Raw genomic sequence first — 25,440 nt, 5'->3', positions numbered from 1 at the left:
GTGTGCTCTGTTAGTCCTGTTAAAGTGGTACCTGCATGGTGCATGTATACATCAGTGAGAAGTGAGAGGACCTGTTTTCCTTGCAGTTGTTACAGGAGTTGTGTAACGCGTTTAACGTGGACCTGCCGTGTCGTGTCAAGTCGTCTCAGCTGGGCATCATCAGCAATAAGCAGAGCAGCAGCAGTGCCATCGTCACCCCACAGCCCAGCTCCTGCTCCTACATCTGTCAACACTGCCTCGTACATCTGGGAGACATCGGTAACACAAACCTCACACTTCTGTCACTTTGTTGTTCTGTGTTTTTAGAAAGCTCACAAACCTCCCTGGGTAGACATGCAAAGTTAGATTATGTTGTCACTAGGCTTTACATCCATTTAATGGATTATATAGGATCAGCCAGCATGTTATGCAATTATTGTGATCGGCTGAAGCTGTTTGCGAGTTGTTGGACACAGATGTGTGCGCGTGCGTCCCACCTCTGCTATGCACCTGTGAAGAGGGAAATCGCCCAATCTTCCACTCCCTCACAGTCACAAGGATGCATCTATAGGTACCAAAACATGGTACTGTTTGATTTCACGTAAAACAGAACCAGGTAGTAAAAAAAAGTACCAAATTTGGTACCTACCCATTTTCATATGATCAGATTGTTGATCTTTTTTTTTTTTTTTATCTCACTGATTGGTGATCGGCCAAAAAATCCTGATGGTGTAAAGTTTAAGTGTCAGCACTTGGTATAAATGCTCTACCTACTCTGTTCTATGTTCATGTTGCAGCTTTTGGCGTCATCTTGTGTGTTTTGGTTGTTATTCTATGTATTCTATGTATTTTCTGTATTTATTTTTCATGCGTTTGTGCTGTTATTTTGTGCATCTTTGGAGACATTTTGTATATTTTTGTTATCATTCAATGTTTTTTCTGGTTTTGGTTCTTTTTTGTATATTTTTCTTTTTTGTTGTTTTGTGATTTTGTTATCATTTAGTTATTTGAGTCATTTTTAATGTTTGATTTTGTATGTTATCCATGCATTGTTGTTGTCTGTTTGTGTGTTTTTGGAGCCATTTTGTTTATTTTTCAAATATTTATATTTGTGTTTTTCCGTTACTTATTCTTACTGTATTTCCAGGCTATAGAGTGCACTGCTGTATTGGCTGCATTCCAAGAATTTAGCAATTTTCCAAGAAAAAACAGTGGCCCATGTCTGCTATGCAGTATATAAACTATACAATGTTGATTACAAAAAAAACATTAAATCTTTACAGTGTTTTAAAATAAAAAGGTTCAAAATCAATAACTGAATGGTAATTATTATGACAGCAATGGTGCAAAAATGTACAGAAATCTTAACCCTCTGGGGCCGATGATCACGTGATCGTTTTAAAGAGCCAATAGCAGAAAAGTGCAGCATCCTTGGATTTCTGTTTCAGCCCGTGTCGAAAGTGCAGATGTCAAACTACAAACCACTTTTTAAATCATGTTGATAGGTCAAATAAAAGTGGAGTTATGAGGGAAAATGTACACGTGTTTTTCTGTGACATTTTTTTGAGCTGTCAGTGCTCCATGCAGGAAAACGCTGCAGAGTGCGTCTAAAATGAAAGCGAAAGTGTTGTGCAGCAAGTTCAAACAACACTGAAACGTCACATTATAGCTGTTTCCTATTGGTTGAGAAGAAGAATGCCATTGTCCAATCATAATGTCCACATATAGCGGGAATTTTGTTCTCAAGCGACAGGTAAACAAAGAAAGAGAGGGTGAGTTGAGAGATTTGAGATAATAGTGATTATTACTGTGATTTTACTGTTTAGTTAGTGTGTAGTGAGTGAGATTAGAGTGTAATGTAGTGTCTGATATGTTTGTTTATTGTTCTATATACACAATGAGGCACAAATAATTTGCCTTTCCTTGTATTTGTGATTCATACTTTTTTGTAAATAGTTGTACAAAATCGCCTGAGACATTGCTTGCATTTCACTGTAAATATCTATATATAACTGTTTTTTATTCATCTGTATATACGTTTTTGAAATATATAGTTTAGATTTGCTATACAAGCAATAAAAATGATTCGTTAAAAATGTTTTGTGACTTTTATAGTAAAAAAAAAAACTAACTTTTTCCCACTAGAATTTGTTTTTATAGTGGTTTTAGATTCACTGTATTAATACAGTATGACATATTAAAGAAAATGCTTCAGTCATATTTGGGAGGTTCCTGAAAAAAATGATACCAAACATGTAAGGTTTATGGATTTCCTTATATGAAATATAAAGGTAAAATCAAACACAATGAAAAAAACAGCAAAAACGCCTTTGGCCCCAGAGGGTTTATGTGCTTGGACTTGTCATGTGACTAAAACTCCCACTAACCTTTGTGTCTGTGATTGGTTAACGGACAGAAAAGCTGCCATATTATGCTTTTCAAAAATGTGCGTTGCTGTTCATTTGGTACAAATCATCAAGAATGTTTTTCTTTTTGTGTGTTTTAGCGCGTTATCGTAACCAAACCAGTCAGGCGGAGTCGTACTACAGACATGCTGCTCAGCTGGTCCCATCAAATGGTGAGTTTTCTTCTTCTCTCAGTGGTTATAAATGATCTTCCTTTGTATGTTTAAATACCTCAGCATGGAATAACAAACGTTGATGAAGGAAGTAGAAAATACTGATTTTAAAACACAAAAATTCCGTTTTGTTTAGATGACTTTACATTCATACAACACAATTTGACAGATAAAAAAATTAAATAGATGTCTGAAGTCAGAGAATTAAAAAATATATAAATAAACCTGGAAAACACAGAATAATATGTTTCTCTTCCTTCCAAATCACTTTCTTTTCCATGTAGGTTTAAAAAATAGAATAATTAAATAATATATTCAACATACATACCCACATACAACAGACAAAAATAAAAATTTACAATAGTTAATACTCAACGTAATTACAAATTAAACTTAGATTAACGTAAAGGGGCGGTATTATGAAAAATGTACTTTATAATGGTGTTGCTACAGTGATATACGTTCCTTTAGCCTCATTCAGAGGACCAACCCTTGTTATTCCACATTTTGTATAAATTCAGCTCTAAACGGACGAGTTGGATTTTTCTCGCGTCGTAACACCACAACGTGGAAACTCCTCCACCTGACAATCCTGGCTCCTCCTACCCTACATAAGAATGTGAGCTCCTCCCTCTCAGACTAGCACACAGCTAAAGTAACACTGTGGTTTAATATAGAATATAAATGATACTTTATTGTCATATAGGTAAAACTACAGTGGGACAAAAAAGTATTTAGTCAGCCACCAATTATGCAAGTTTTCCCACTTAAAAAGATGAGAGAGGCCTGTAATTTTCATCATAGGTATACTCTCCCCATTTTCTGTATTTCCCCCCAAAAAAATATAGAATAAAAAACAACAATAATGTAGTCACTTTGGTAACCCTTTATTTCAGATATTTTCAAAGAAAACTTACAATTTAGTGTCTATTGTACTTGGAATAAGAAAAGTTAATTTGTGTGAAAGGAGTTATGGTAAAAAAAAAATGAAATAATTGCAGTTGAAGCAGTAAGTAATAAAAATGGAAAATTGTCTTTTTTTTGTTTCATTTTATTTCTTACTAAAGGAACTTTAAAAACATTACCAAAGCAAAATGTTGAAAAAAAATCTGAACAGTCAAACTTATAAACCGCTACATTAGCTGCCTTTCCATTACCTATGGAAATGGAAACACCTGAATTTAGAAGAAAAAAACACTCATCGCTTAAAGGTTTTTATGCATTCGGAGGTTTTTCAGACGTTTCGATATTTAAATGTGTCGCAAAAAGCTCAATTAGACCAACTACGTCACATGACGTGACGTAGTTGGTCACATGATCATGGAAAACATGGTGCAGCACACGTGGACAGAAGAGACCGAGACATTTCTTAGCATTAGACTTAAACTAGAGATGCACCGAAATGAAAATTCTAGGTTGAAACCAAAAACCGAAAATGAGAAAAACAAGGCAGAAAAGCAAAACTCCAAAAGAAATGATTATGCAAATTTTTACTGTAATTTCCGGGCTATAACGTGCACTGTTATGTGGGCCGCATTCCAATAATTTAGCAATTTTCTAAGAAAAACCCACACAAAGACCGCAGCGTCACATAGGCTGCACTCTATTGGCTGATGAGGTTGCCCTTCAGACGACTCGGCCAATCAGAACAGACAGGTAGGAGGGCTGCTGTACTCGTGTTAGGTTTAACAGAGATTTCTGTGTTTCAACCAGTTTCAACTGATAAGTTTGCTTCTCCACATGAAGTCACCTCCTCACTGCCCCACGTCTACATATCAGTTCATTTACATCTTTTTATGATCACGTTTTACTGGATACAGACTGATGCACCCTCTGTTCTTCTTTTAGTGAACTACCACGGAGCGATCACTCCGAGTTCTGACTCTTGAGTCAGAATACAGACGTGACTGCTTCTTAAACTTTAAACGTAATGATTTGGTAACGTTATGCTGTTTATGGTTAATTTTTTTTCTGGTCTATAAAATGCTACTTTTACTATAGACTGAGTGGAGATTAGAACAGCCTGGACAGTGCATCTCCGCGCAGTGTCTGTCTGTCCTTCTTACGTAAGCTTCTCCATATCCAGACATCGCCCCACCAGGGAGTAGGGGGGCAAGGGTGTGTTCAGAATGATTCAATGGGAGAGCAAACTATTTAATGTAAACAGTTTCATTAGTCCACCTTGTCTAATGTGACGGAGCTCAATTTTTTTGGCCTCATGAAGCTTCAAAACTGGAAATTAGCCGGAAAATTACCTGGAAAAAAGTAGCATCTTATAGACAGGAAATTACGGGAGTCCCATTGCATTAGTACAGTGTACTAACCTCACTAAAATTTAAACATTGCAATTGTATAAATTCATGTTAATGTTTCAAATAATAAATTATTCATTAAGTAAACGTGAAGATATTTATTTAGCAGTGACCCCCAATAAAAATGTTGAACTTGTCCCCACTCATAAATAAAATAATAATGTACAGGCCTATCACTGATTGGGCTGCTGGAAGAGTCACATTAAATATGTTTTCTCATTAAAACACAAAGTACATTGAAGTTTGTGGGGAAGATTAGCTTCTCTGCTTTATTTATTATCCAAGCATGTTCTTGGAGACGCACACAGAGCGTGCATAGTTTATTGTGCACGCTGCTCTCAGGCCCTGTTTACATGACAACGTTTTGCTTCTGTTTTCGTTTTTGTCTGTCTGTCTGTCTGTCTGTCTATGTGTGTGCAGGTCAGCCCTACAACCAACTGGCCATCCTGGCGTCCTCTAAAGGCGATCATCTCACCACCATCTTTTACTACTGCCGCAGCATTGCGGTCAAGTTTCCCTTCCCGGCTGCTTCCACTAACCTGCAGAAAGCTCTGTCCAAGGCTCTGGAGAGGTAACCTCCATAACCACACCTATGACGAGGCCTTTTAACATTTAATAGTCAAACAGTCACAATAAAATTTTGACGAGTCAAAAATATTGTTGGATATCTAACCCAGTTTCGACTAGTCAAAACTGGATTATAGATGTCTGCAATGACCTCACAAAAACTAACCTTCACCTCTTCACGCATCCTGAATGAGTTTTGACTAGTCAAAACTCTGCTTAAAGATATCTGTAATTGCATAGTTACTAGTCAAAATTGTGTTTATGAATCATATGACTATTCATGCAAGGCTTCTCATTGGATACTGAGCCAAATGATCTGGAGGAGAATAGAGGAAGCATTATTTCTGTTCTTGGCAGAAGAAATGGCGGTTGTGGTTGTTAAGGTGTTTGAGCATAAATAAACCATTACTGTGTGCAAATGAAAGACACTCGACCAGGTCAGATCCACAACCTCCTCTCACCTGGAGGGTAATGTTTTATTCACTGAACACAAACTGCTGTGATGTAAAACTCATATCTACTAGAGCGCCACATGGGGAGAACATAATAATAATAATACATTTATTAATAGAGCTTTCAATCAAATAGTACATCAAATAGATCAGCCATTAAACATTAAAATAATCACAACAATAATATGAAAGACATGCATAAAAACAGGAATTTTAAGGACTCATACGTCACATTGTACAAATAGGTTTTTAGCTTTGCCCTAAAAACATGAGGAGAGACAGCCTAATTTCAGCAGGAAAGCTGTTCCGTAGCATTAGAGCACAGAATGAAAAAGCACATTCCACAACAGACTTTTTACAGACCTTTGAGACATTTAGAAACCCAGTCTCCTGGGATCTCAAACTCTGAGTTGGGACATTTGGGTTCAACAGATTTAACAAGTAAGATGGCCCAATGCCATTTACAGTTTTATACGTTATTATCAGTACCTTAAAATCTGCTCTGAACTGGTAACCAGCACAGGAATAATATGCTCATATCTACTGAAGCCAGTAAGAACCCGAGCTGCTGCGTTCTGTACCAACCCAGACAGAGGCACATTGCAGTAGTCTAAGTGTGATGACACAAACGAATGAATAAGGACCTCAGCGTCATGACAACAGAATCGCTCTAATCTTGGCAATAATTCTGAGATGAAAAAAGGCCCGTCTAGTCTCTTCTTTTATGACCATTAAATGAGAGTTTGGTCAGAGCACACCAAGATTCTTGACTCTGTCTTCACAATGAATAAAATAATCGCCCACTGACAGGTTGTTGTTGCTGAACTGCTGACAACAATCAGTTCTGTCAGAGTTCAACAGCAAGAAATGTTCAGATATCGTTCAAGATATCGTACCGTAATTACATTTTGACTAGTCAATTGAAGTTAGATATCTCAAATTTGAGATATCACTAACAACAATTAATTTAAAGATATCTGCAACTAAATTATGACTATCTGTAAATCTATATTTGAGATATCTACAAGTTCAAGGCGTAATTTCAGTTCAAGTTATGTATAGCGTCATTTTGACTAGTTAAAATGTGTTTTAAAGATGTCTACAAATGCCATTAGATTATATCTTTAATGAAGTTGAAGTTTGGAATTGTGACTAGTCAAAATGAAATTATTTTATGGATAGTCATAATTTAGTTGCAGATATCCACATCTTATCCATAACTGAATTAAAGATATCTGTAATCACTGTAAACCCCATCACATCAATGGGGAAAGTGACGTCATTTGTCTTCGGAGGAATTACCGTGTGGCTATCTAAAACTACAATTATGGATAGGAAAAATTTCATTGTAGATATCAGAAATGTTCATTTTGACTAGAAAGGATTAAATTGTCTATCTGTATTACATATGCAGACTAGCTATTAAAGAGTAACTAAACTCCTGCTTTCTGCTGACCTGCCACTAGGAGGGAAATTCAAAAAATGCCTTTATTATGGGCATTATTGCTGTAGCAGGAAGACACGCCCATTCAGGCAGTGCTGCGCTGTGCGCAGAGACAGACAGTAATGCACACAATGATGTGTCTATACACATAGTAAGTAAGTTTTATTTATAAAGTGCTTTTTGCAGATAAAATCACAAAGTGCTGTACAGAGTTGTGGTAAAAGTACAAGTGCAACACAATAGAATAATAAAACAAGAGTGCATAAACATCATAAGAACAGCAACATTAAAGGATAAATAAAAATTAAAATCCAGTTAACTAAAGCTTTTCTGTAAGTGTAGTCTTCAGCAGTTTTTTAAAAGTTACCACACAGTTGAGCTCCCTGAGAGACTGGTGCAGGTTATTCCAGAGTCTGGGAGCTACAGCCTGGAATGCCAGGTCTCCTCTGGTTTTAAATTTAGTTTTTGGGGTCTTTAGGAGACCCTGACCTGAAGACCGAAGGCATCGCCCTGATGAGTAGGGGCACAACAAGTCTGAGATATATTTAGGGGCCTGACCATGTAATGCTCGGAACGTGAGAACTAATATTTTATATTCTATGCGAAACGTAACTGGAAGCCAGTGCAGAGTAGCAAGAATGGGGTGATGTGGGATGTTCTAGAAGCACCAGTTAAAAGTCTGGCAGCAGCGTTCTGAACGATCTGGAGTCTGTTTAGGGTCGACTTATTAGAACATGTAAAAACAGAATTACAATAGTCAATACGTGATGATATAAATGCGTGTATGACCAGTTCCAGATCTGATTTTGATAAAAGATGCCTCACTTTAGAGATATTTCTCAGGTGGTAAAAACAGTTTTTAGTCAATTGACGACAGTGTCCCTCCAAAGACATGGACTGATCAAAAACAACCCCAAGGTTTCTGATGCTGGTTTTAACAGATGAGTCCAGATCACCAAGAGAGTTTTTAATCAGAGAGATCTTTTTATCAGGAGCAATGATCAAAGTTTCTGTTTTGTTTGAATTTATCTGGAGATAATTTGATGACAACCAGTTTTTGATACAGGATATACAATCTAAGAACATACACACACACAGCGAATTCATAAGCTGAGATTTGTCACTACTACCACAGGCACACAATCGCAACGTGAAGCTCACACACAGCCTTACAAACACCACTCAGGGGCAAACGGATTTGCTCTCCCACCAACTCGTGCACATAGCGATAAGACATACACACACGGCCACGCACACGCAGAGACAGACGGGAATACACACATAGCTTGATGAACTCTCTAATTAGCGCAGAATCTGTTCAGAGTCAAAAACATCACCGCTACAGCGGCTGTTTCACACAGAACAGTGGAGTTCCTCAGTGAGGCTGTCAATTAATGCTCACTGAGGGCTGTGATTGGAGAAAACCCTCCGCCCTCTTTTCAGCCTTGATTGGAGGGGCAGGGCTCACGGTGAAAATGATGACACAGGGGAATCTAAAGATTCCGTTTCAGCCAATAGCCAAATTCAATTGTTATAGCCGGCGTTCAACCCATAGTGACCAGTAACTCTGATTAATTACGCAAAATTAAAATGCTTTTACTAAAATGTAAGGAGTGGGACTAGGATTAATAAATGATACTACTTAATATCATACGTATGTATTCAGCAGAAAAAAGTGGCTTTGGGGTTTAGTTACTCTTTAAATGTTAAAAGGGCTTGCCATACACACCTGTGCTTCTTCTGTGGTCTTTGTCGTGAACTGTCACTGTTCTGTCTGTTGGTGCAGTCGCGATGAGGCCAAAACCAAGTGGACTGTGTCGGATTTCATCAAGGCTTTCATTAAGTTCCACGGCCACGTGTACCTGAGCAGGAGTGTGGATAAGCTGGATGTGCTGAGGGAGAAGCTGGAGGAGCAGTTTCAGGTGCTCAACAAAGTTTACAGCTCTCAGCCTTCACTCACAGTCCTGTACAAACACCCTGTGTGTGTGTGTGTGTGTGTGTGTGTGTGTGTGTGTGTGTGTGTGTGTGTGTGTGTGTGTGTGTTGTGTGTGTGTGTGTGTGTTGTGGTGTGTGTGTGTGTGTGTGTGTGTGTGTGTGTGTGTGTGTGTGTGTAGAGACTAATTGTACAGAAAGCCTTTAGCTCTCAGCAGTTGGTCCACATCACCGTCATCAATCTGTTTGAGCTGCACCACCTGCGAGACCTGACGTCGGACAGCAACGAGCAGAGCTACAGCAGTGAGCAGCAGATCAGCTGGTTCCAGCAGCTGGGCCTTTTCAGTAAGAACCCTGCGCTATGATTGGATCATCTCAGTGGACCTCACAAGCTCTAAACACAAACTGAAACACTGCCTCAAAGACTAGACTATGGCTTTAAGTGTGATCTGTCATGATGATCCAAATGAGTTTTAAAGGGGCAGTGTTATGAAAAATTCACTTTATAATGCTTTTCTACAGTGATATTAATCCCTTTAGCCTCATTCAGAGGGCCAGAGTTGAAAAGTTCAGTTTCCTCCCTCCCTTCTTATTCCATATTTTGTAAAAAGTTGGATTTTTGCCCCTTATATGGTGGCAACAGTACTAGTCTTCAGTACTCGAGTTAAAGTATAGATACTTGGATAAAAATGACTCTGGTAAAAGCAAAAATATTGAAGTTGCTCCCTTACTTGAGTAAAAGTAAAAAAAAAGGTGCATGCTATTAAATGTACGTAAGTAAAAAAGTAAAACAAATGTCCCTTCAATAATAAGACATGGTTTTTAAACCAGCAAGTTTTATGTTCTTTATTTTTTAAGAACTTGTAGCATACTGATACATGGAAATAAATTAAATCTGTTACCTTTGAATATCTGGAGAATTTAGCACTCATAATAAAAACAATTTGAAAATAAAATGTTTCAAGGAAAAAAAAATGCAAAATCTCAATTTAACCCAGTGGAGCTTTGAGTTTTACAATTTTTAAAACTTGAAAATTGTAACCATAAAACTCAGGGATCTGCCTAACAGAAAAAGCTCAAACTACCAACATTATTCATTTAGCCTCAAGAGAATTATGTTCTCCAGGTTTCTGGAATGGAGACGTGTCCTTTTTGGTCTGAAAATGAGTCGTGGAGCTTTGCGGTTGTCGGTTTTAGTATTTTTACGTTGTGACGTCATCTTCAAAGGTCTTAAAATGTGAGTAGAAAGTACAGCTTTTTGTTTAAAAAAGTAAGGAGTTAAAGTAAAAAGTCTACTGAAGTACAGTAGCAAAGTATTTGTACTTAGTTACTTGTCACCTCTGCTTATGAGTCATAAGAGGGAAACTCCACCCGACAATACTGGCTCCTCCCACCTTACATAAGAATGTGAGCTCCTCCCTCTCAAACTACCTCACATGTAAAACAAGCGAAGCGAAGGCAGGTTAATGTCACCGTTAATATATTTGCATTCAGTATATAGATAATCTGAAGCTCCGCGGGAGCACTCACAGTCAGTTTCACTTTTAGTAACCGTTATATCACCTCATATTGCTTTTATGACATGTTTGTGACCTAATGCAATGCAGCGCTAGGACAAAACAAATGACTATCACTTTAAATGGACTATCCCTGTGGTCAGAAGAGGTGAGGATGACAAAGTGACTTGGCAACCCCGGTGAGTGTTTGAAACAGCTGACTCAGCTGACAGTTTACTCTGCTGCTGCTGCTCCCTCTCAAACTCGCTCACAGGTAAAACAAACATGGCGAAAGAGGGCATCGTCACTGTGGTTTATCCACAGTTAATGTTTACGTTCGGTCAATAGATAATCCGAAGCGCAGCGTGAGAGCTCACAGTTTCACTTTTAGCAGCCGTATTCCCCTTCTCCAAGAGATTTGGCATCTACAGACACGCCTTCATGCATATGCATTAAGGCCCCGAAACGGCCTGTTTTTAGAGGCGGTCTGAAAGCGATTTTTCAGAATGCTAAAACGGACGATTTTGGAAAAATAAACCTCAAATACTATGTTGTTGAGGTTCTTAGAACAACTGGGATGGGTGAAAAATAGCATAATACTGGTCCTTGAAGTTAGTTCTCGTAGAATGCATCACATGCTAATACAGTTAGCTTGGAAACGATGCTAAAACACTGAACGTTAGGACAGTCATTTACATTTAAAAGAAAAAGAATTACAATGAAGTTGACAATCATGTTTGATTCGTGATTTCTTTAAGAGTCCCAAAGTTTGTTTAAAGCTATAACTGAACCTCAGTAAGGTTATGTAATAATTATAATATATGAACTGACTGAGAATTTTTTATTTTATCAACTTATCAACTTATAAATTTGAAGGAGTGCCATAGATTCTCCTTCTCTAACAATTACTGGCTGTTATTTCAATCATTTTTTTCAAACCAAGCTTCTCTTAGTGTTTTCTGGCTGATCGGTCAATAGTTCAGTGATGAAAAGGTCTTACAACAAATGTTAATATATTAGGCGGTTAAAAAATGTCTATAAAACTGACATTTCAAATAAAAAAAAATAAACATTTTCTGTGAAACCACTGCCGAGTTTCCACATTTGAAGCAAACTAAATATCCGTCCACCTATTGGTCACGTCTTTTCCTGGTGGCCAATGTAAAACTCTACAACAGAACTGACAGGCCACCATTCAAAGCCACTGCATGCAATGGGTGAGAGTTGTTGGTTTGATGGATTAAAACGCGTGTGGTGAAGTCCAGTATGTGTCGTTGCCTCCTCAGTGTCCTTCCTGGGCGTGATGTGCAGTCGGGTTCTGCTCAACAACAGCCATGGGGAGGAGATCATGGGGGAGTGTCCTCTGCCTGCAGTCAAGGTTTCTCTGGACTGGCTCAAATTGAGACCCAGCGTTTTCCACGATGCCGCCGTCGATAAGAGGCAGCAGTGAGTTGAAGGAAGTTTATTCTGGATGTGAACTCTGTGATAAACATCTCACTGCACTTCCTGTTTGTGTTCTTTCAGTGTTTGGCCTTGGTTCGTGTCCATTCTCAACAGCTTCCAGCCCAAAGAGGACGACGTGTCCTGTCCCTCAGGTACCAAACATCCCCAACATAAGCAGCCGTTTACTGGTCCTCCCTCTTTTCTTTTTAGTGTGGATACAGGAAGCATTGTCCGATTTTTACAAATCAGCTCTCAAAAAATTCAGAATGTTCCTGAGATTTAGGCTATCACTTCATAATTTTTACTTTTTAAACTTTTTGACTTATTAGATGTTTTCTTTCCCATTCATTTCAGTTGAACATTTCAAGCCATTGTTGAACTGATTCTGACTATTGCACCTTTAACATGTTCAACTAGTGCCTTCAACTAAGAATGTACGCTATGTTATCGTTTACTATATCACCAAAAACATTCTCACCGGTAAGACTATGTCATCCCACGATAGAAACGATAAATGCCCATGTTGGAAATTAGCGAAGGTCATGGACCATTTGTCCCTCAATTTAGCCAAGAATGCCCCTTAAAACTTTGTTCCACGGGCCAAAATTGCGCCACTTTTTTGTCAATAACTTATTCTCTGGAGAGGAGCGCTGTTCACGGGAGCTGTGCCACGGAGCCTCCGTGGTGTGCGCCACCGCCATTCACACACACACAGACAGCGGTGCTCCTCACGGCTTACCTGAAGCTGCCGTGCAAATGTACATCATGAACCGCTACTTGGTTAAGACCAGACAACCATCCAACAAAGTGAACCAGTCCAAGTTTCCGTCAGATCTACCAAAAGTTCCCACAAACAGTGACGGAGATGAACCCGCAGCAACGATTATGAACTAGAAACTCAACTGAAGCTAACTATGCTAAGCTAATCCACCAACACACAGAATGAGCTAAGAGCTAACGACTTCATAAAAGGAATAGACCAAGTAAAAAGTTCACAACCTACTGTCATCAAACCTCAAAGGGCCACCTATTGTTTATGGTAATACTAACGTAACTATTCATTCGTCCCAACTTCTGAAACGCAGTATTTTGTAATTATATTTCAAGACAAAGCTGGTCCCATTAGACAGTAATTTAACTATTGTGATTATTACACCAAAATATCCTGAAGTATTAAAATCAGCTTGATCTGGTTTAATTATAGGAAATCTGAGAAATATTTATCAACCATGACTTTATGTAACTCATTATCAGATATAAAATAAACAATTCAGCAGCAGTAAAAACACTATTCCAGTTATTTTTGTTTTTCATGGGCTTTTTTTTTTTTTTTTTTTTTGAAAATTTCATTTTAAGTGAGGATATAAATTAATTGCATACAATAACACTAATAGAGTGACCCACATGCACAAATATATTCCATAAAATATCGGCTCATGAGATAATATTAATGCTAATACATATTTATGCTAATACTAGCTAATATTAACTAATACTAATGCGAGCTAATGCTAAGCTAATGTAGTGTGATGCGCACCAGCACCTGCATCCTCACTTGACTTTTCTTCAGTAAATGCAAATATTGTAATTATTATTATTATTTTTTGATTCCTTATTCACCAATAAGGATGCGTTTAATGAGATTTAGAGGAAATTCAATTACATTTTTCAATAATAACTATGTCTTCAATTACCCGTGTTACAACTCAATTGTGATGACAGTGACTGGCTTTATTTCCAATTACAGTTAAAATTACAAATATTATTTTCTCCTGTAACTCAGTTCCATTTATATTCTCAATTACTAAAGTTTAAAATCAATTAATCACAATTACTGAGCCTTTAATAAATAAGCCCATAAAACATAACCTTTCGTTTGTGTTAGTTTTCTGCATCTCTCATGATAACAGGTCACTTTTGATCTGAACTCAATTACAATTCAATTATGATTACAATGGCAACATTTTTTTTTTTTTAATTACAATTATGAGTCTTAACTGTAATTAATGGTTAACTATGCAATTATCATTTGAATTATAATTAACCCCAACCCTGCCATCAGTGCTTGCCACTATTACAGATGTATGTTCACTGAACTCATTAAATGCTCATTTTTAAACAAGTTTGTTCACATCTGGGTAATAAATGCATGATAGTGTAAAAGGTCATCAGCAGGTGTCACTATCAGACTGTGGTTGTCTAGTCAGAGATCATTTTTGTTGGATAAATGATGATGTCAGCAGTGGATCTGTCTTAAATTGGCAAAAACCACTCCATTAAGTTTAGAATTTTGTGAGGTGCAGTTTTCTGCTTTGATGATACATTGTGTACCACCTAGATCAGGATGAATAATAACAATTTTAAGAATATTAATAACTACCTTCTGACTATCAAGTGTTTCATATGGTGAAATTTTGAATATTCTTTTGTTCATTTGTGCACCAAAAACAATGGCTGATATTTTATTATGAAGGTAGATATTTTGCAAAATGAGAAGCTTTTAGAATGTGATGTGAGCTTGTGTAGAAAAAAATCCACATGTGAAATAAATTTCATGTCACAAATGATGGGAAAAATTGTAGAGACTGATATTTACACAAATAAAATGACAGATGCAAACTTGTAATCCAGTGTTTATTTGCATGTTTTTTTAATAACTTGCATCAATTATCGTTTACAACCACAACTCTCCGGTTACAACTTCAACAATCTACTTTTCTTGCATGAATTCGAGCTGCTTGAATTTTGTAACACATTTTGCGAGACGTCTGTAGCAAAACAAATCTGTAACTGAAGAAATGCCCCCTTCCCCCTCCCTCCCCGCTCTCCCCTGTGTGTGTGGAGGGGGATTGACCAATCAGAAGGGATGAATTGGTGGCTAAGCAGTTAACGTAGCAAACAAATGGATTCTGTTTTTCTCAATGATGGAGGATCGATTCCCAGTGGCAGCGAAGTGTTTCTTTATTTTTATAGACAGATCACATACATGTTCATTGTTTTATTGCTTCGTCACATTATACAGATTGTAGATTTTGTAAAATACTAGGGGTGTCCCGATCCGTTATTGATATCTGATATCAGCCAGAAAACCAATATCAGATTTTATTGGACTGCATCTAAAATCTTTGATATAACTGCTCCCATAAGCTTTTGTTGTTTTTGACCCCGCCCTCAGTTGTTCCCACCATATACTGACAGTAAAACATAACTAAAGTGAACTTGAATTGTTGACTATTGTTCTCTGTTTGAGTAACATCACTCGATCAAGCCTTTTCTAACATTCCACACTACAAAATAAGTTATAAAAGTATGTATGATTCATGCTGATGTCGTATCAATATCGGTGTTAGCCAGCACTCAAGGCTACAATATCTGTATCGAAAGTGAAAAAGTTATATTTGGGCATCATTATAAAATACATTAACCGCTTGGCCACCGCATCAGCTACAGTATCAGCTCTTGATCATTATCTCCACATACCGTTTACTCAAATTTAAACAGAGAGAAGCATTCTCCATTACTCTTTTTTTGTTCAGAAATGACTCTAACAACCTTTTATTCAGCATGCTGCCTTTACAGTGCAGAAAAATGACTTTAGTGTGGGTTCTATAACACCAGCTAATGCACTAAAGCGATACTCAGGGCTCTGTCTCCAATTCCTCCCTTCTGATTGGTCAATCCCCCTCTACACACGGGGGAGGGGGGCATTCCTTCAGTTACACATTTGTTTTGCAACAGACGTCTTGCAAAATGTGTTGCAAAAGTTAAGCAGCCCGAATTCATGCGAGAAAAGTAGTTTGTGTCTCTGTAGCGGCAGATTGTAGAAGTTATAACCGGGGCGTTGTGGTTGTAAATGATCATTGATGCAAGTTATTAAAAAACATGCAAATAAATACTGGATTACAAGTTTGCATCTATTTGTGTAAATATCAGTCTATACATTTTTTCCCATCATTTGTGACATGAAATTTATTTCACGTGTGTGGATTTTTTCTACAGCTTTGTAAATGTTTCCTGCCAAAGCCGAGAGAGCGTTTTTTCAGATTTCTGGGTTTCTAATCTATTTCTCTTCTTTTCAGTGACACCACTGCCAGAAGAGTTTGAGCTTCAAGGTTTTTTGGCCCTGCGTCCTGCTTTGAGGTACAGACGGGCCTCCATTATTCACTGAGACTAATGTTTGACTGTTGCTATAGGTCAGACACAGGGAACTCGAAGCTAAATGCAGCACAGACTCATTTTTGTGTCCCCCAAAGAAGCCACAAAAATGACTCAAATTGTGCTCAAAATGACTCCAAAAGACAGGCAGAAATTACAGCAAAATATACAAAAACTTAACAAAATACACAAAATGAAAATACTCAAAAATGACTACAAATATATACAAAATAAAAATACACAAAAATCACTACAAAAATATACAAAATAGCAACAGAATCTCAAAGGGCCTGTACTACGAAGCTGGATTTCCTCTTATCGCGCTAACTTACGTGATTTACACTGTGTGCCCTGTACTCCGACGCTGGTTAACTTCTTACAGAGGTCAATCAATGTGATAACCTAACCCGGTCTAACCTATTCAGGCTAGCAAATCGGTGAGTATAAAGTCCCGCCTCCTGACCAATCGGTTTTCTTGGAAAACGACCTGCCCAATAAAGGTGGATCATTCTATGCACATGCTGCTATGTGGATCTGATCTGACAGTTTTGTATCTGATGGACTGACCTACATTTGATGGAGCTTCGTTCGTTCGCGTGGTTTGCGACACAGAGAGCCTCGGTCCTGTAAGATGATGTAAAATATAAAATATTATGATGTAGGCTAAGCTGTGTGAACGCAGCATCAGAGCCACAGACTGCGCCCTAAATGTGGCGGATACATGAATAGAAACACGTCTGTGCCTTAGTAAAGTGAAACTGATCAGTGTTTGTTTATTCTCACATGAATTAACATTGTATAATTTCACTAATCTAAGCATTAACACTCAATCAATTATCTCCCTGCATTCCTTCCTTCCTGCTTTTTATGCAGCAACAGTGTTGTTTTTGGCCTGGATTATGGAAATATAATTCTTGAAAATATGAAGAATTATATTGGTCAGACGCTGCAAATCACTTTAAGTTAACATGTTGATATCCTGCTTCATAGTACAGCTGCTCTGTGACTGAGAATGTTTGGTTAAGTGAAGCCAACAGAGAGATATCAGGATATACTTATCCAGCTTCATAGTACAGGCCCAAAATGACTACAAAATACCGGTACTCAAAAATAACAGAAAATGTACAAAATACACATAGATAATTGGAAATATACAAAATAATTTAAAAAAAATACACAAAAAGACTAGATAAATAAAGGTACACAACAAAAAGATATAACATACAAAATAACAAAATACACATAGTTAAAAGAAAAATATACAAAATAACAAATACACAATTACAAGATGAATATGGTACACATAAATAATAGAAAATATAGAAAATGACAACAAAAAACCCATAAGACTTAAAAACACAACTACAAGAATCACCAAAAATACACAAACTGACGACAAAAGTACAGAAGTGACTTGTAACGCACACAAAACAAAAACGATGACTAAAAACATGCAAAATAACAGAAAGATAATAACCATTCTTCTAACGCTGATGAATGTTGATCATGTGACCCTCAGAGCAGATACAAACACATTTTTGTGGCCCTGCTTTGATGACTGTACTGTAGGTTGATTTTTGTTTTTAAACTAATCCAGGAGTCTAGACTTTGCCAAAGGGCACCAGGGCATCCTCATGGACCGGGAACGATTTTCTCAGCACACTCGACACCAGAGACTCATTGGTCTGGGCAAATGGGTGGCCGACAACCAACCTGGGTGAGATTACTTTCTGCTTTTCTATGGACTTGACATCACAAAGGACTTCATTGGTCTGTTACCGACACATCGTGTGTGTGTGTGTGTGTGTGTAATTCAGGCTCATGCAGTGCAGAGTGAGCGAGGACGGGCTGCTCGTCTTCTTCACTGAGATCCCAGAGCAAGCCGTGGAGGCCCTCCACGAGAAAGAGGTGCCCGTGCACCAGGAGTCGTCCAATGGCGTGCAGGTGGCCAACGATGCCACCAACGTTGGCCTGAAGTCGGCGCTCTCCCCAGGTAAAGGGCAAAGCTCCTCCCCCGACAGCAAGGAAAACATCAAACCCAGAGAACAGAATCCCAGAGAGTCTTTGAGAAACCACCTGAAGGACAGCGTCAAGGAGCGCCGTGACTTTTCCAAAGCCAACGGCGCTGCTGTGAAGGAGCTAAAGAGGGATGGCAAGAGGAAGACTGAGCCCAAAAAAACTGGCCAGGAGAGAACTGCTGACACCGGCAAACAGGTAGAATGCATTCGTGCATATCTGACCAAAACATTTCCTTTATTTCTTGTATTGTCTAAAACAACAACAAAAACGAACCAAAACAAGTCTTTAAAGGGTACCAGTGGTGGAAATGTATATAACAAAAAATTTGTTTAATGTATTAGCAATAAACAAAAAACAGTATGTGCACCTTTTTAGGCCAGGCTACCGGACTTCATCTTCTTCTTCTTGTTGTGTACACGAGTTAAATTCTGTTATTTGTGAACGGATCGGGCTGAAATTTGGTAGGTAGAATTTATGGATATGTACGCATCGATGCTCGATTTGGGGCCCCAAAAGAGAAAAAAAACAAATCGATTTCAAGGCTCCACCCCCTTTTCCAGTAATTTCTAAATTTATTGGAACATAGTCGTGATATATCATTTCAAAGGCAATTCAACTTAGATTATGATTTTACGTCACTCAATTTCACTGAATTCCCGGGAAGGTGGTCTGTGCTATTCAGTGCGGGCCAGAACACATTAAAAGGACTTTTTAGAACCATTTTATACCTTCGGACATTAACTATGGAGAGTCACGATTTTGGACAGGATATGACGCTCTTTCGCTGATCGGCACAGTCTTTTGCTTTAAAGAAATGGTGCATTGTGGGAGGTAGAGGTGTAACAAGTCTTTTAACATTGTGGAAATTGTAGTTTTTCTGTTGGCTTTTTGAAGCAAAGCAGGCTGGTGTTAACTCTTCTTCAGTGATTAGGTGCAGCATCCAGGTTACGAGAGGATTAAAGTAGACTTTACATGATCAGGATTTTTGGGCCGAACACCGATCAGTGAGTTTCAGAAAAACAATCACTGATCCGATTACATTAATTCAGGTTGTTTTTTTTAGGTACCGACCGAATTCCTTTGGTACTACCTGATACAGATTCACAGAAAATCAAACGGTTTCATTTTTCGGGACCTAAACACAGCCTTGTGAATGTGAGGGAGTGGAAGAGTTGAAGAATTTTCAAAGACTTACATATAGTGTGTGTGTGCGCGTGCGGGCGTGGGCGTGTGCGTGTGTGTGTGGCTTTATGCCATTTTTAGTTTTTTTCTTTTCTTTTTTTTGTCTGCACATGCTGTCAAAGGTCAACACTACAAGTAGTGCAATCATTATGAGACAGCAATGCATTTTTTTTTTGTTTTTGTTATTGCAATTAAATGAATTGCATTATTTTATTGCATAATTGAGACCATCACCAGCCCTCCCTAAGGAAGGGTAAGAAACACTTTATTAAAGGGAGAATATAAAAAGAGAGGGCAGTGTTACACCTCGGTGAGGGGGTTGGGGGGAGGTGGAGGGGGAATAGAGCAGGGATGATCGATTCAAGGTAGAGAAATGGAAGGGTGGGGAAGAGTTGATTACTGTAACGTGAGATGTGAAGTTGTAGGCGTGAGGCTTAACCATAATGGTGGTGGCTGTGGGCAGAGGGAAGGAGTGAGTGGTAATACCTGAAACAGGTATTTGGGATCAACGTGTCTAAAGTTAAGCCCACTACAAGGTTTATCCCACAGTCCAAGGCATGCTAGTGTATCGTGGACCGATGTATGTGCAAGAAACTGCCACTGTAAACCCAAGCGCTGCCCCGGATTCGAGGACGCAGCCAGAATAGCAGAAAGGTTGTTCCCCCCCCCCCGGCCGAGCAGTCCCCCCAGACGCCCCCAAGACACCAAGCCGAGAGGCAGCCACTGCCCCCACATACACACCCGAGAAAGCGCCTAGAAGCCGAGGAGCCGAAATCAGACGTAACTTTGGCTTGGTGCCCATTAGCTTAGCTCAGTAGCTTAGCCCACAGATCCCTCTTATAGCGGCTTGACTTGAAGCGCTCCTCACAAATCATATTTAGTCTGAACATAAACATTTTAAGTGTGTATCTTGTACCGATATTTGGTTTAGAGACGCAAAAGAAATGTTTCTGTGGTGTTTTCTCTTGTTGTTATAGCAACCATTAGCTTTACAACCATTAGCTGTTAACAGGAGTCAACAAAAGTGCATCATATCCTGATCAACATGGCGACTCCATAGTTTATGCCAGAAGGTAGAAAACCGTTCTAAAAAGTACTTTTAATGAGTTGGTTTTTTTTTTAAGAAGTTGCACATATTTAGTTTATTGGTAATACATTAAACACATTTTTTATTATACACATTTCAACTGCAGGTACGCTTTATTTATAGCATTGCTTTAATGGGATAAGATGGTAAACTTGTGTTTGGTGGTTCAGGTCAAGGCTCAGACAGAGTTGAGAAAAACTCCTGTGTCCGAGGCAAAGAAAACTCCTGTCACTCAGACCCAAACCACATGCTCATCCCAGTTTATCCCCATCCATCATCCTGGAGCATTCCCACCACTGCCCAGCAGGCCTGGTATGTCACTGCAATGACATTTATTATGATGATGATTATTGTTAGCATATTGATATTCAACATAATATGTCTCCCTCAGCCTTTGTGATCAGGCCTCCTGTGGCGTTGCCGGGGGGCTTCGCCCTCTCAGGGGTGTCCATCGCTGGGCCGTTCCTCCACCAGGCTGTACACGGCCAGGGAAACAGCCCAGGCCAGGCTGGGAAGCAGTCCCATAGTCCCTACAGTCAGCAGCGACCTTCAGGGCCAGCTCAGGGGACGGGGTCTTCAGGGCAGAGCCCTTGTGGTCCCATGAACCAGAGCTACTCCTCCCCAGCACAGCAGTCCCTGATCCAGCCGCCCCCTCAGCTGCAGGTCCACCTCATGAGTCCACAGCATCAGCAGCAGCAGCAGTCACCCACCAAACCAGGGCAGCAGGTGGGGATGGGGAAGAGCGCTCCTCACCACCCGGGACACCAGCAGGTCAGATTACTTCCTCCACTTCATGGATGTATCGTTACCTTCTGAACGAGGCTGTAGATAACAGGGTTAGGGTCAATTCCATTTTTCAGTTACAATTACATTTTCAATTACTCATATAACTCTTACAATTCAATTATGATTACATTGACCAGGAGTTTAAATGACAATTATTTTTTATCCTCAGAAAGTAAATTACAATTACCTTCTCAATTACTAAAGTTCAATTAACTATAATCATTGTTCAATATAAACAGTGCTTCAACCAGATGTAGTGTGTAGCGCACATGAAACTGCTCATCATGTCTATGACTTGCAATGGATTCTACATGCAAGCACACAGATGTGAACGTCTGGTTGAAACGTGTTCGGGCTTAGAGACATCGGCTTGATTCTGGTGGGACAGGTTCGGACTGTGTTCTCTCAGGCCGGGTCTTCTTTTTTCAGCCTGATTAAAGCTGTAGTGCGCGCGTCATTTGCGTGTGTGTGTTCTAATATTACTGCAGGTCCCACATAATACCTCGTTTAAATTTGAAAAGCACGTCTTGGAATCAGTCTTTTCTGAATCAAATGATATTTGTTGTCTCTACAGTCTGAGTATTATTAGTGGAGGACCTATATATATATATATATTTGTACAAACGTATACAAATATAACAAAAACAACAAAAAAACCTAACTTTAGCTTTACTTCACTAAATTTGGCCCCCAGAGAGTTATACATTTTGAAATTTTCCACACCAGTGGCGCACGCTCGCGCACCACGTGATCCCAATGCTGTGCAGAATTCCTGGTGGGAACCCTGGCTTATAACTGACTGAGCTGCTGAAGGAGTCAAATGAAATCCGTCGTAATGAAGTCCAGAGAATCTCCTGTGAAATGTACGCTGAGCATTTTTTGGAGGTATGCGTTGACGTGACAGAAACATTTGAATGCATTTGAAAGTGTAGGTTTCATTGTTTTTGCTTCGTCTCAACCTATAGCCGCTCCGCGGACAAGTTGGCCTGTTTCCAGACGCAAGCACTGACCACATTGTTTAGTCGTGTCATCACAACATCCTGTTTCTGCTGCATTGTTTCGGTTGGAAAAGTGTTTTGGTCAACCACAAATAAATTAATGTATTGGAAACACTGGATTCATTACACATAACGCAAGATTTTGAATGAGATTAAAAGCAAAATTGAACATTTTTGTCTGGTTGTCACACTTTCTAGACATTAAATCACCTGTTTACTGGTGAAAAATAGTGTGTAAATGTGTGATATTGTCCTAAAACATGCAAGATGAGGCTTTTCTGTGTCATGCCTGATTTTCAGTAAAGGGAGAGAAATGCAATTTTAAACAAGAGGTTAAGCTGATTGTTCTGTTTTACAATTTATTTTTTTGCTGTTAGTTTTCCTTACACACACACACACACACACACACACACACAGTATTGTAATCTGTAGAATTTAATGTTGTTGATTAATGTCTTGTATGTTACAAAATAAAAAACAAATAAAAATAATTCTAATAGAAAAGAAAACTAAAATAAAGTTCTCGGCCTCCATCATCAGCTGTTAAATTGTTTTTACCAATACAGGGTACCCGTGGATCCTTAAAAAGTCTTAAAAGGCATTAAGTTCATGAATCTAAAAATAAAGCCTTTATTGTCAATAAAATGTCTTAAATCAATGTTTCAAAAGTTTTAAATTTTAACACGTATGGTTTTATGATTGTAGTTGGTCTCACATTTCAAAATATATCTTAATGTATAATTCAATTCAACTTTATTTATATAGCGCATATTACAACAAAAGTCATCTCAAAGGGCAATCAAAATATAAAATTTGTAATAAGAATGAAAAAACCCAACAAATCCACATAAACAGCATCAGCGACAGTGGGAAGAAACAACTTAATTTTAACAGGAAGAAATCTCCGTTAGAACCAGGTTCAGAGGTGGCAGCCATCTGCGTCGACTGGTTGATGTTAGTGAACACAAGGACCAACAGAACAGGATAGAGAGAGAAAACATCAGTGTCCCAGACTGAGCCGTGAACCACAGATCAAGACTAATGCACAGTCACGACATGGGGTTCAATGAAAACGAATACTTTTCTGAATGTTTTTTTTTAATATAGATTTCTGGCTGTTCTTGTAGTCATCTTGTGTGTTGTTGGAGTGATTTGAATTATTTGTAGTCTGGTTTTGTTTTTGTGTGTTTACTTTGGGGGCCACCAGTTCACTGGAAAAAATACACCCTGATCCTATGTAATTGATGTGGTGTTTTCTCTCCCCCCCCCCCCCCCCCCCCCCCCCCCCCCCCAATTGTGTTAACTGTAAAGTTAGTCTTAAATTTAATTCCAAATGGCAATAAGTCTTAAAAGGTCTTGAATTTAATTTGACTGAAGCTGTAGGAACCCTGAATAGGATTAAATCAGTTGTTCTGCATGTTCTTTAGAATGTGGTGCAGTTGGTTTGTGAGCCAGGGAAGTAGAGTTGTTTTTACTGTAGTTTCTACATGAGCCTTTAACGCAGAGTATTGACTCTTTGTACTGTCCTGTCCCAACAGTACAAGCAGGTCCAGGAGCAGCAGGCCCACATGTGGACTCCGAAAGCATCTCCTGTGCAGATGCCCATGAAGCAGCAGGTCCTCTACAACGCAGCTCAGGACTCTCTGAAGCTCTATGAAAACCAGCAGCCATTCTCCAACGTGGAGAAGAAGATCAAGTATCCTGACACCAAGCTGCAGGACCTGTACTGGGAGCACAGGTTGGATGAGCTGCCTCTGATGGCTGAGCGGATGAAGAGGCCTCCACCAGGAACTATGTGCCCAGAACAGGAAGCTCCAGCAGGGCCACGGGTTCACTTCTTTGAGGTAGGTCACCACACTCATTGTTCTTCTCATCTTTCATCCACTTTCCTCCCCAGCAAACCTAAATCACTTCCACTCACTTCTAGTGAAATCTAATGAGCAGTTTGTAGAATCGTGAGACTTGTATAGAAACAACCATGGCCCCCCATCCCTCCCTATTTTGAATCCTATCGTCCCTTACAGGTATCCTGGTGAATGAACAGAACTAAGTAACTATTTCACCTTAATAAATCCTTCTCGTGGTCCCTGTGAGGGTAACACAAGTGTTTATGGGGCGATTGGGGCGTCTTTCATCTCCCCCTGCTGTCTCTGGACAGAAAATCACAGTCGTACTGCTTTAAGGCAGCTTTATACAAACTAATGCTAGATTATGTCACACGGTTGTCTACAAATTCACTTTTCTCAAACTTATCTCATGGACACACACACACACACACACTCGCAACCCAGTGCTCCATCAGGCTGCACACAACCACATAACCATCCATCCATCCATCCATCTTCAGAGCTGCTTTGTCAGCACACAAACACATCACACACATTTCCACACTCCCTTCAGTTTTACTCCCACATCATTCATTTATTGTACTTGTCTCTCTTCCTCATACTGGTCACATGGGACTATATGTGTGAAAGCACCCTGAGTGTCACTGTTGGATTAGGTTTTTTCAGTGATCGGTTGCTACCGTCTTGAGAGAGCAAAGGTGAGCATGTAGCTGTGGGGTGGGGCAGGCGGTGGGGGGTGCGGAGTGTTTACGACATAACCAAAGGGACCTATAGGGGGAGCGCTGAGCACAAGTTACTTAGATCTGCTTTAAACACTTTTTTGGTTTTGCACTCCAAACAGCATGGAACCTTTCGCATCTTTCTCATTGCACTAGTTCCCAGTTTACCCATAATACTGATGCACAGACCACAACGCAAGAAACAGGAGAACCAGAGGAGAAGTAGTTGCTGTGTTTCATGAGCATTCATTTTAGTTTAAAAGCACGAATATAGCTTACTTAAATATACGTTTGTGCTTTGAACAATGCAATCCTAATATTCTTTATTCATATTACACATTGTGTTACCACAATGATGGAAAAAATAAACACTATTTTGTTGTTAAGCTCATTTATTGCTGTCATATACCAAAATTCATTTGAATTGGAAAATGTTGCTTCTCA

At 39.0% G+C, this 25,440-nt stretch overlaps 1 protein-coding gene across 2 annotated transcripts in view; it reads left to right on the top strand.

The window, feature by feature from the left end:
* The window catches only part of smg7 (SMG7 nonsense mediated mRNA decay factor), a 54,796-nt gene that overhangs the window by 11,457 nt on the left and 17,899 nt on the right, over positions 1-25,440 (top strand). For both annotated transcript variants that reach the window (XM_028472957.1, XM_028472958.1), the window contains exons 5-17: positions 87-258; positions 2,486-2,557; positions 5,290-5,440; positions 9,119-9,254; positions 9,447-9,609; positions 12,047-12,206; positions 12,285-12,355; positions 16,283-16,343; positions 17,956-18,075; positions 18,176-18,572; positions 20,817-20,958; positions 21,038-21,417; positions 23,969-24,274. In XM_028472957.1, the coding sequence (XP_028328758.1) occupies positions 87-258; positions 2,486-2,557; positions 5,290-5,440; positions 9,119-9,254; positions 9,447-9,609; positions 12,047-12,206; positions 12,285-12,355; positions 16,283-16,343; positions 17,956-18,075; positions 18,176-18,572; positions 20,817-20,958; positions 21,038-21,417; positions 23,969-24,274 (2,331 nt within the window). The remainder of the gene's footprint in view (positions 1-86; positions 259-2,485; positions 2,558-5,289; positions 5,441-9,118; positions 9,255-9,446; positions 9,610-12,046; positions 12,207-12,284; positions 12,356-16,282; positions 16,344-17,955; positions 18,076-18,175; positions 18,573-20,816; positions 20,959-21,037; positions 21,418-23,968; positions 24,275-25,440) is intronic.

Source organism: Gouania willdenowi, chromosome 17, assembly GCF_900634775.1.
Source record: "Gouania willdenowi chromosome 17, fGouWil2.1, whole genome shotgun sequence".
NCBI lineage: Eukaryota > Metazoa > Chordata > Actinopteri > Blenniiformes > Gobiesocidae > Gouania > Gouania willdenowi.
Note: the sequence above shows the minus strand (reverse complement) of the source record. Positions and strands in the feature narration are given on the sequence as shown.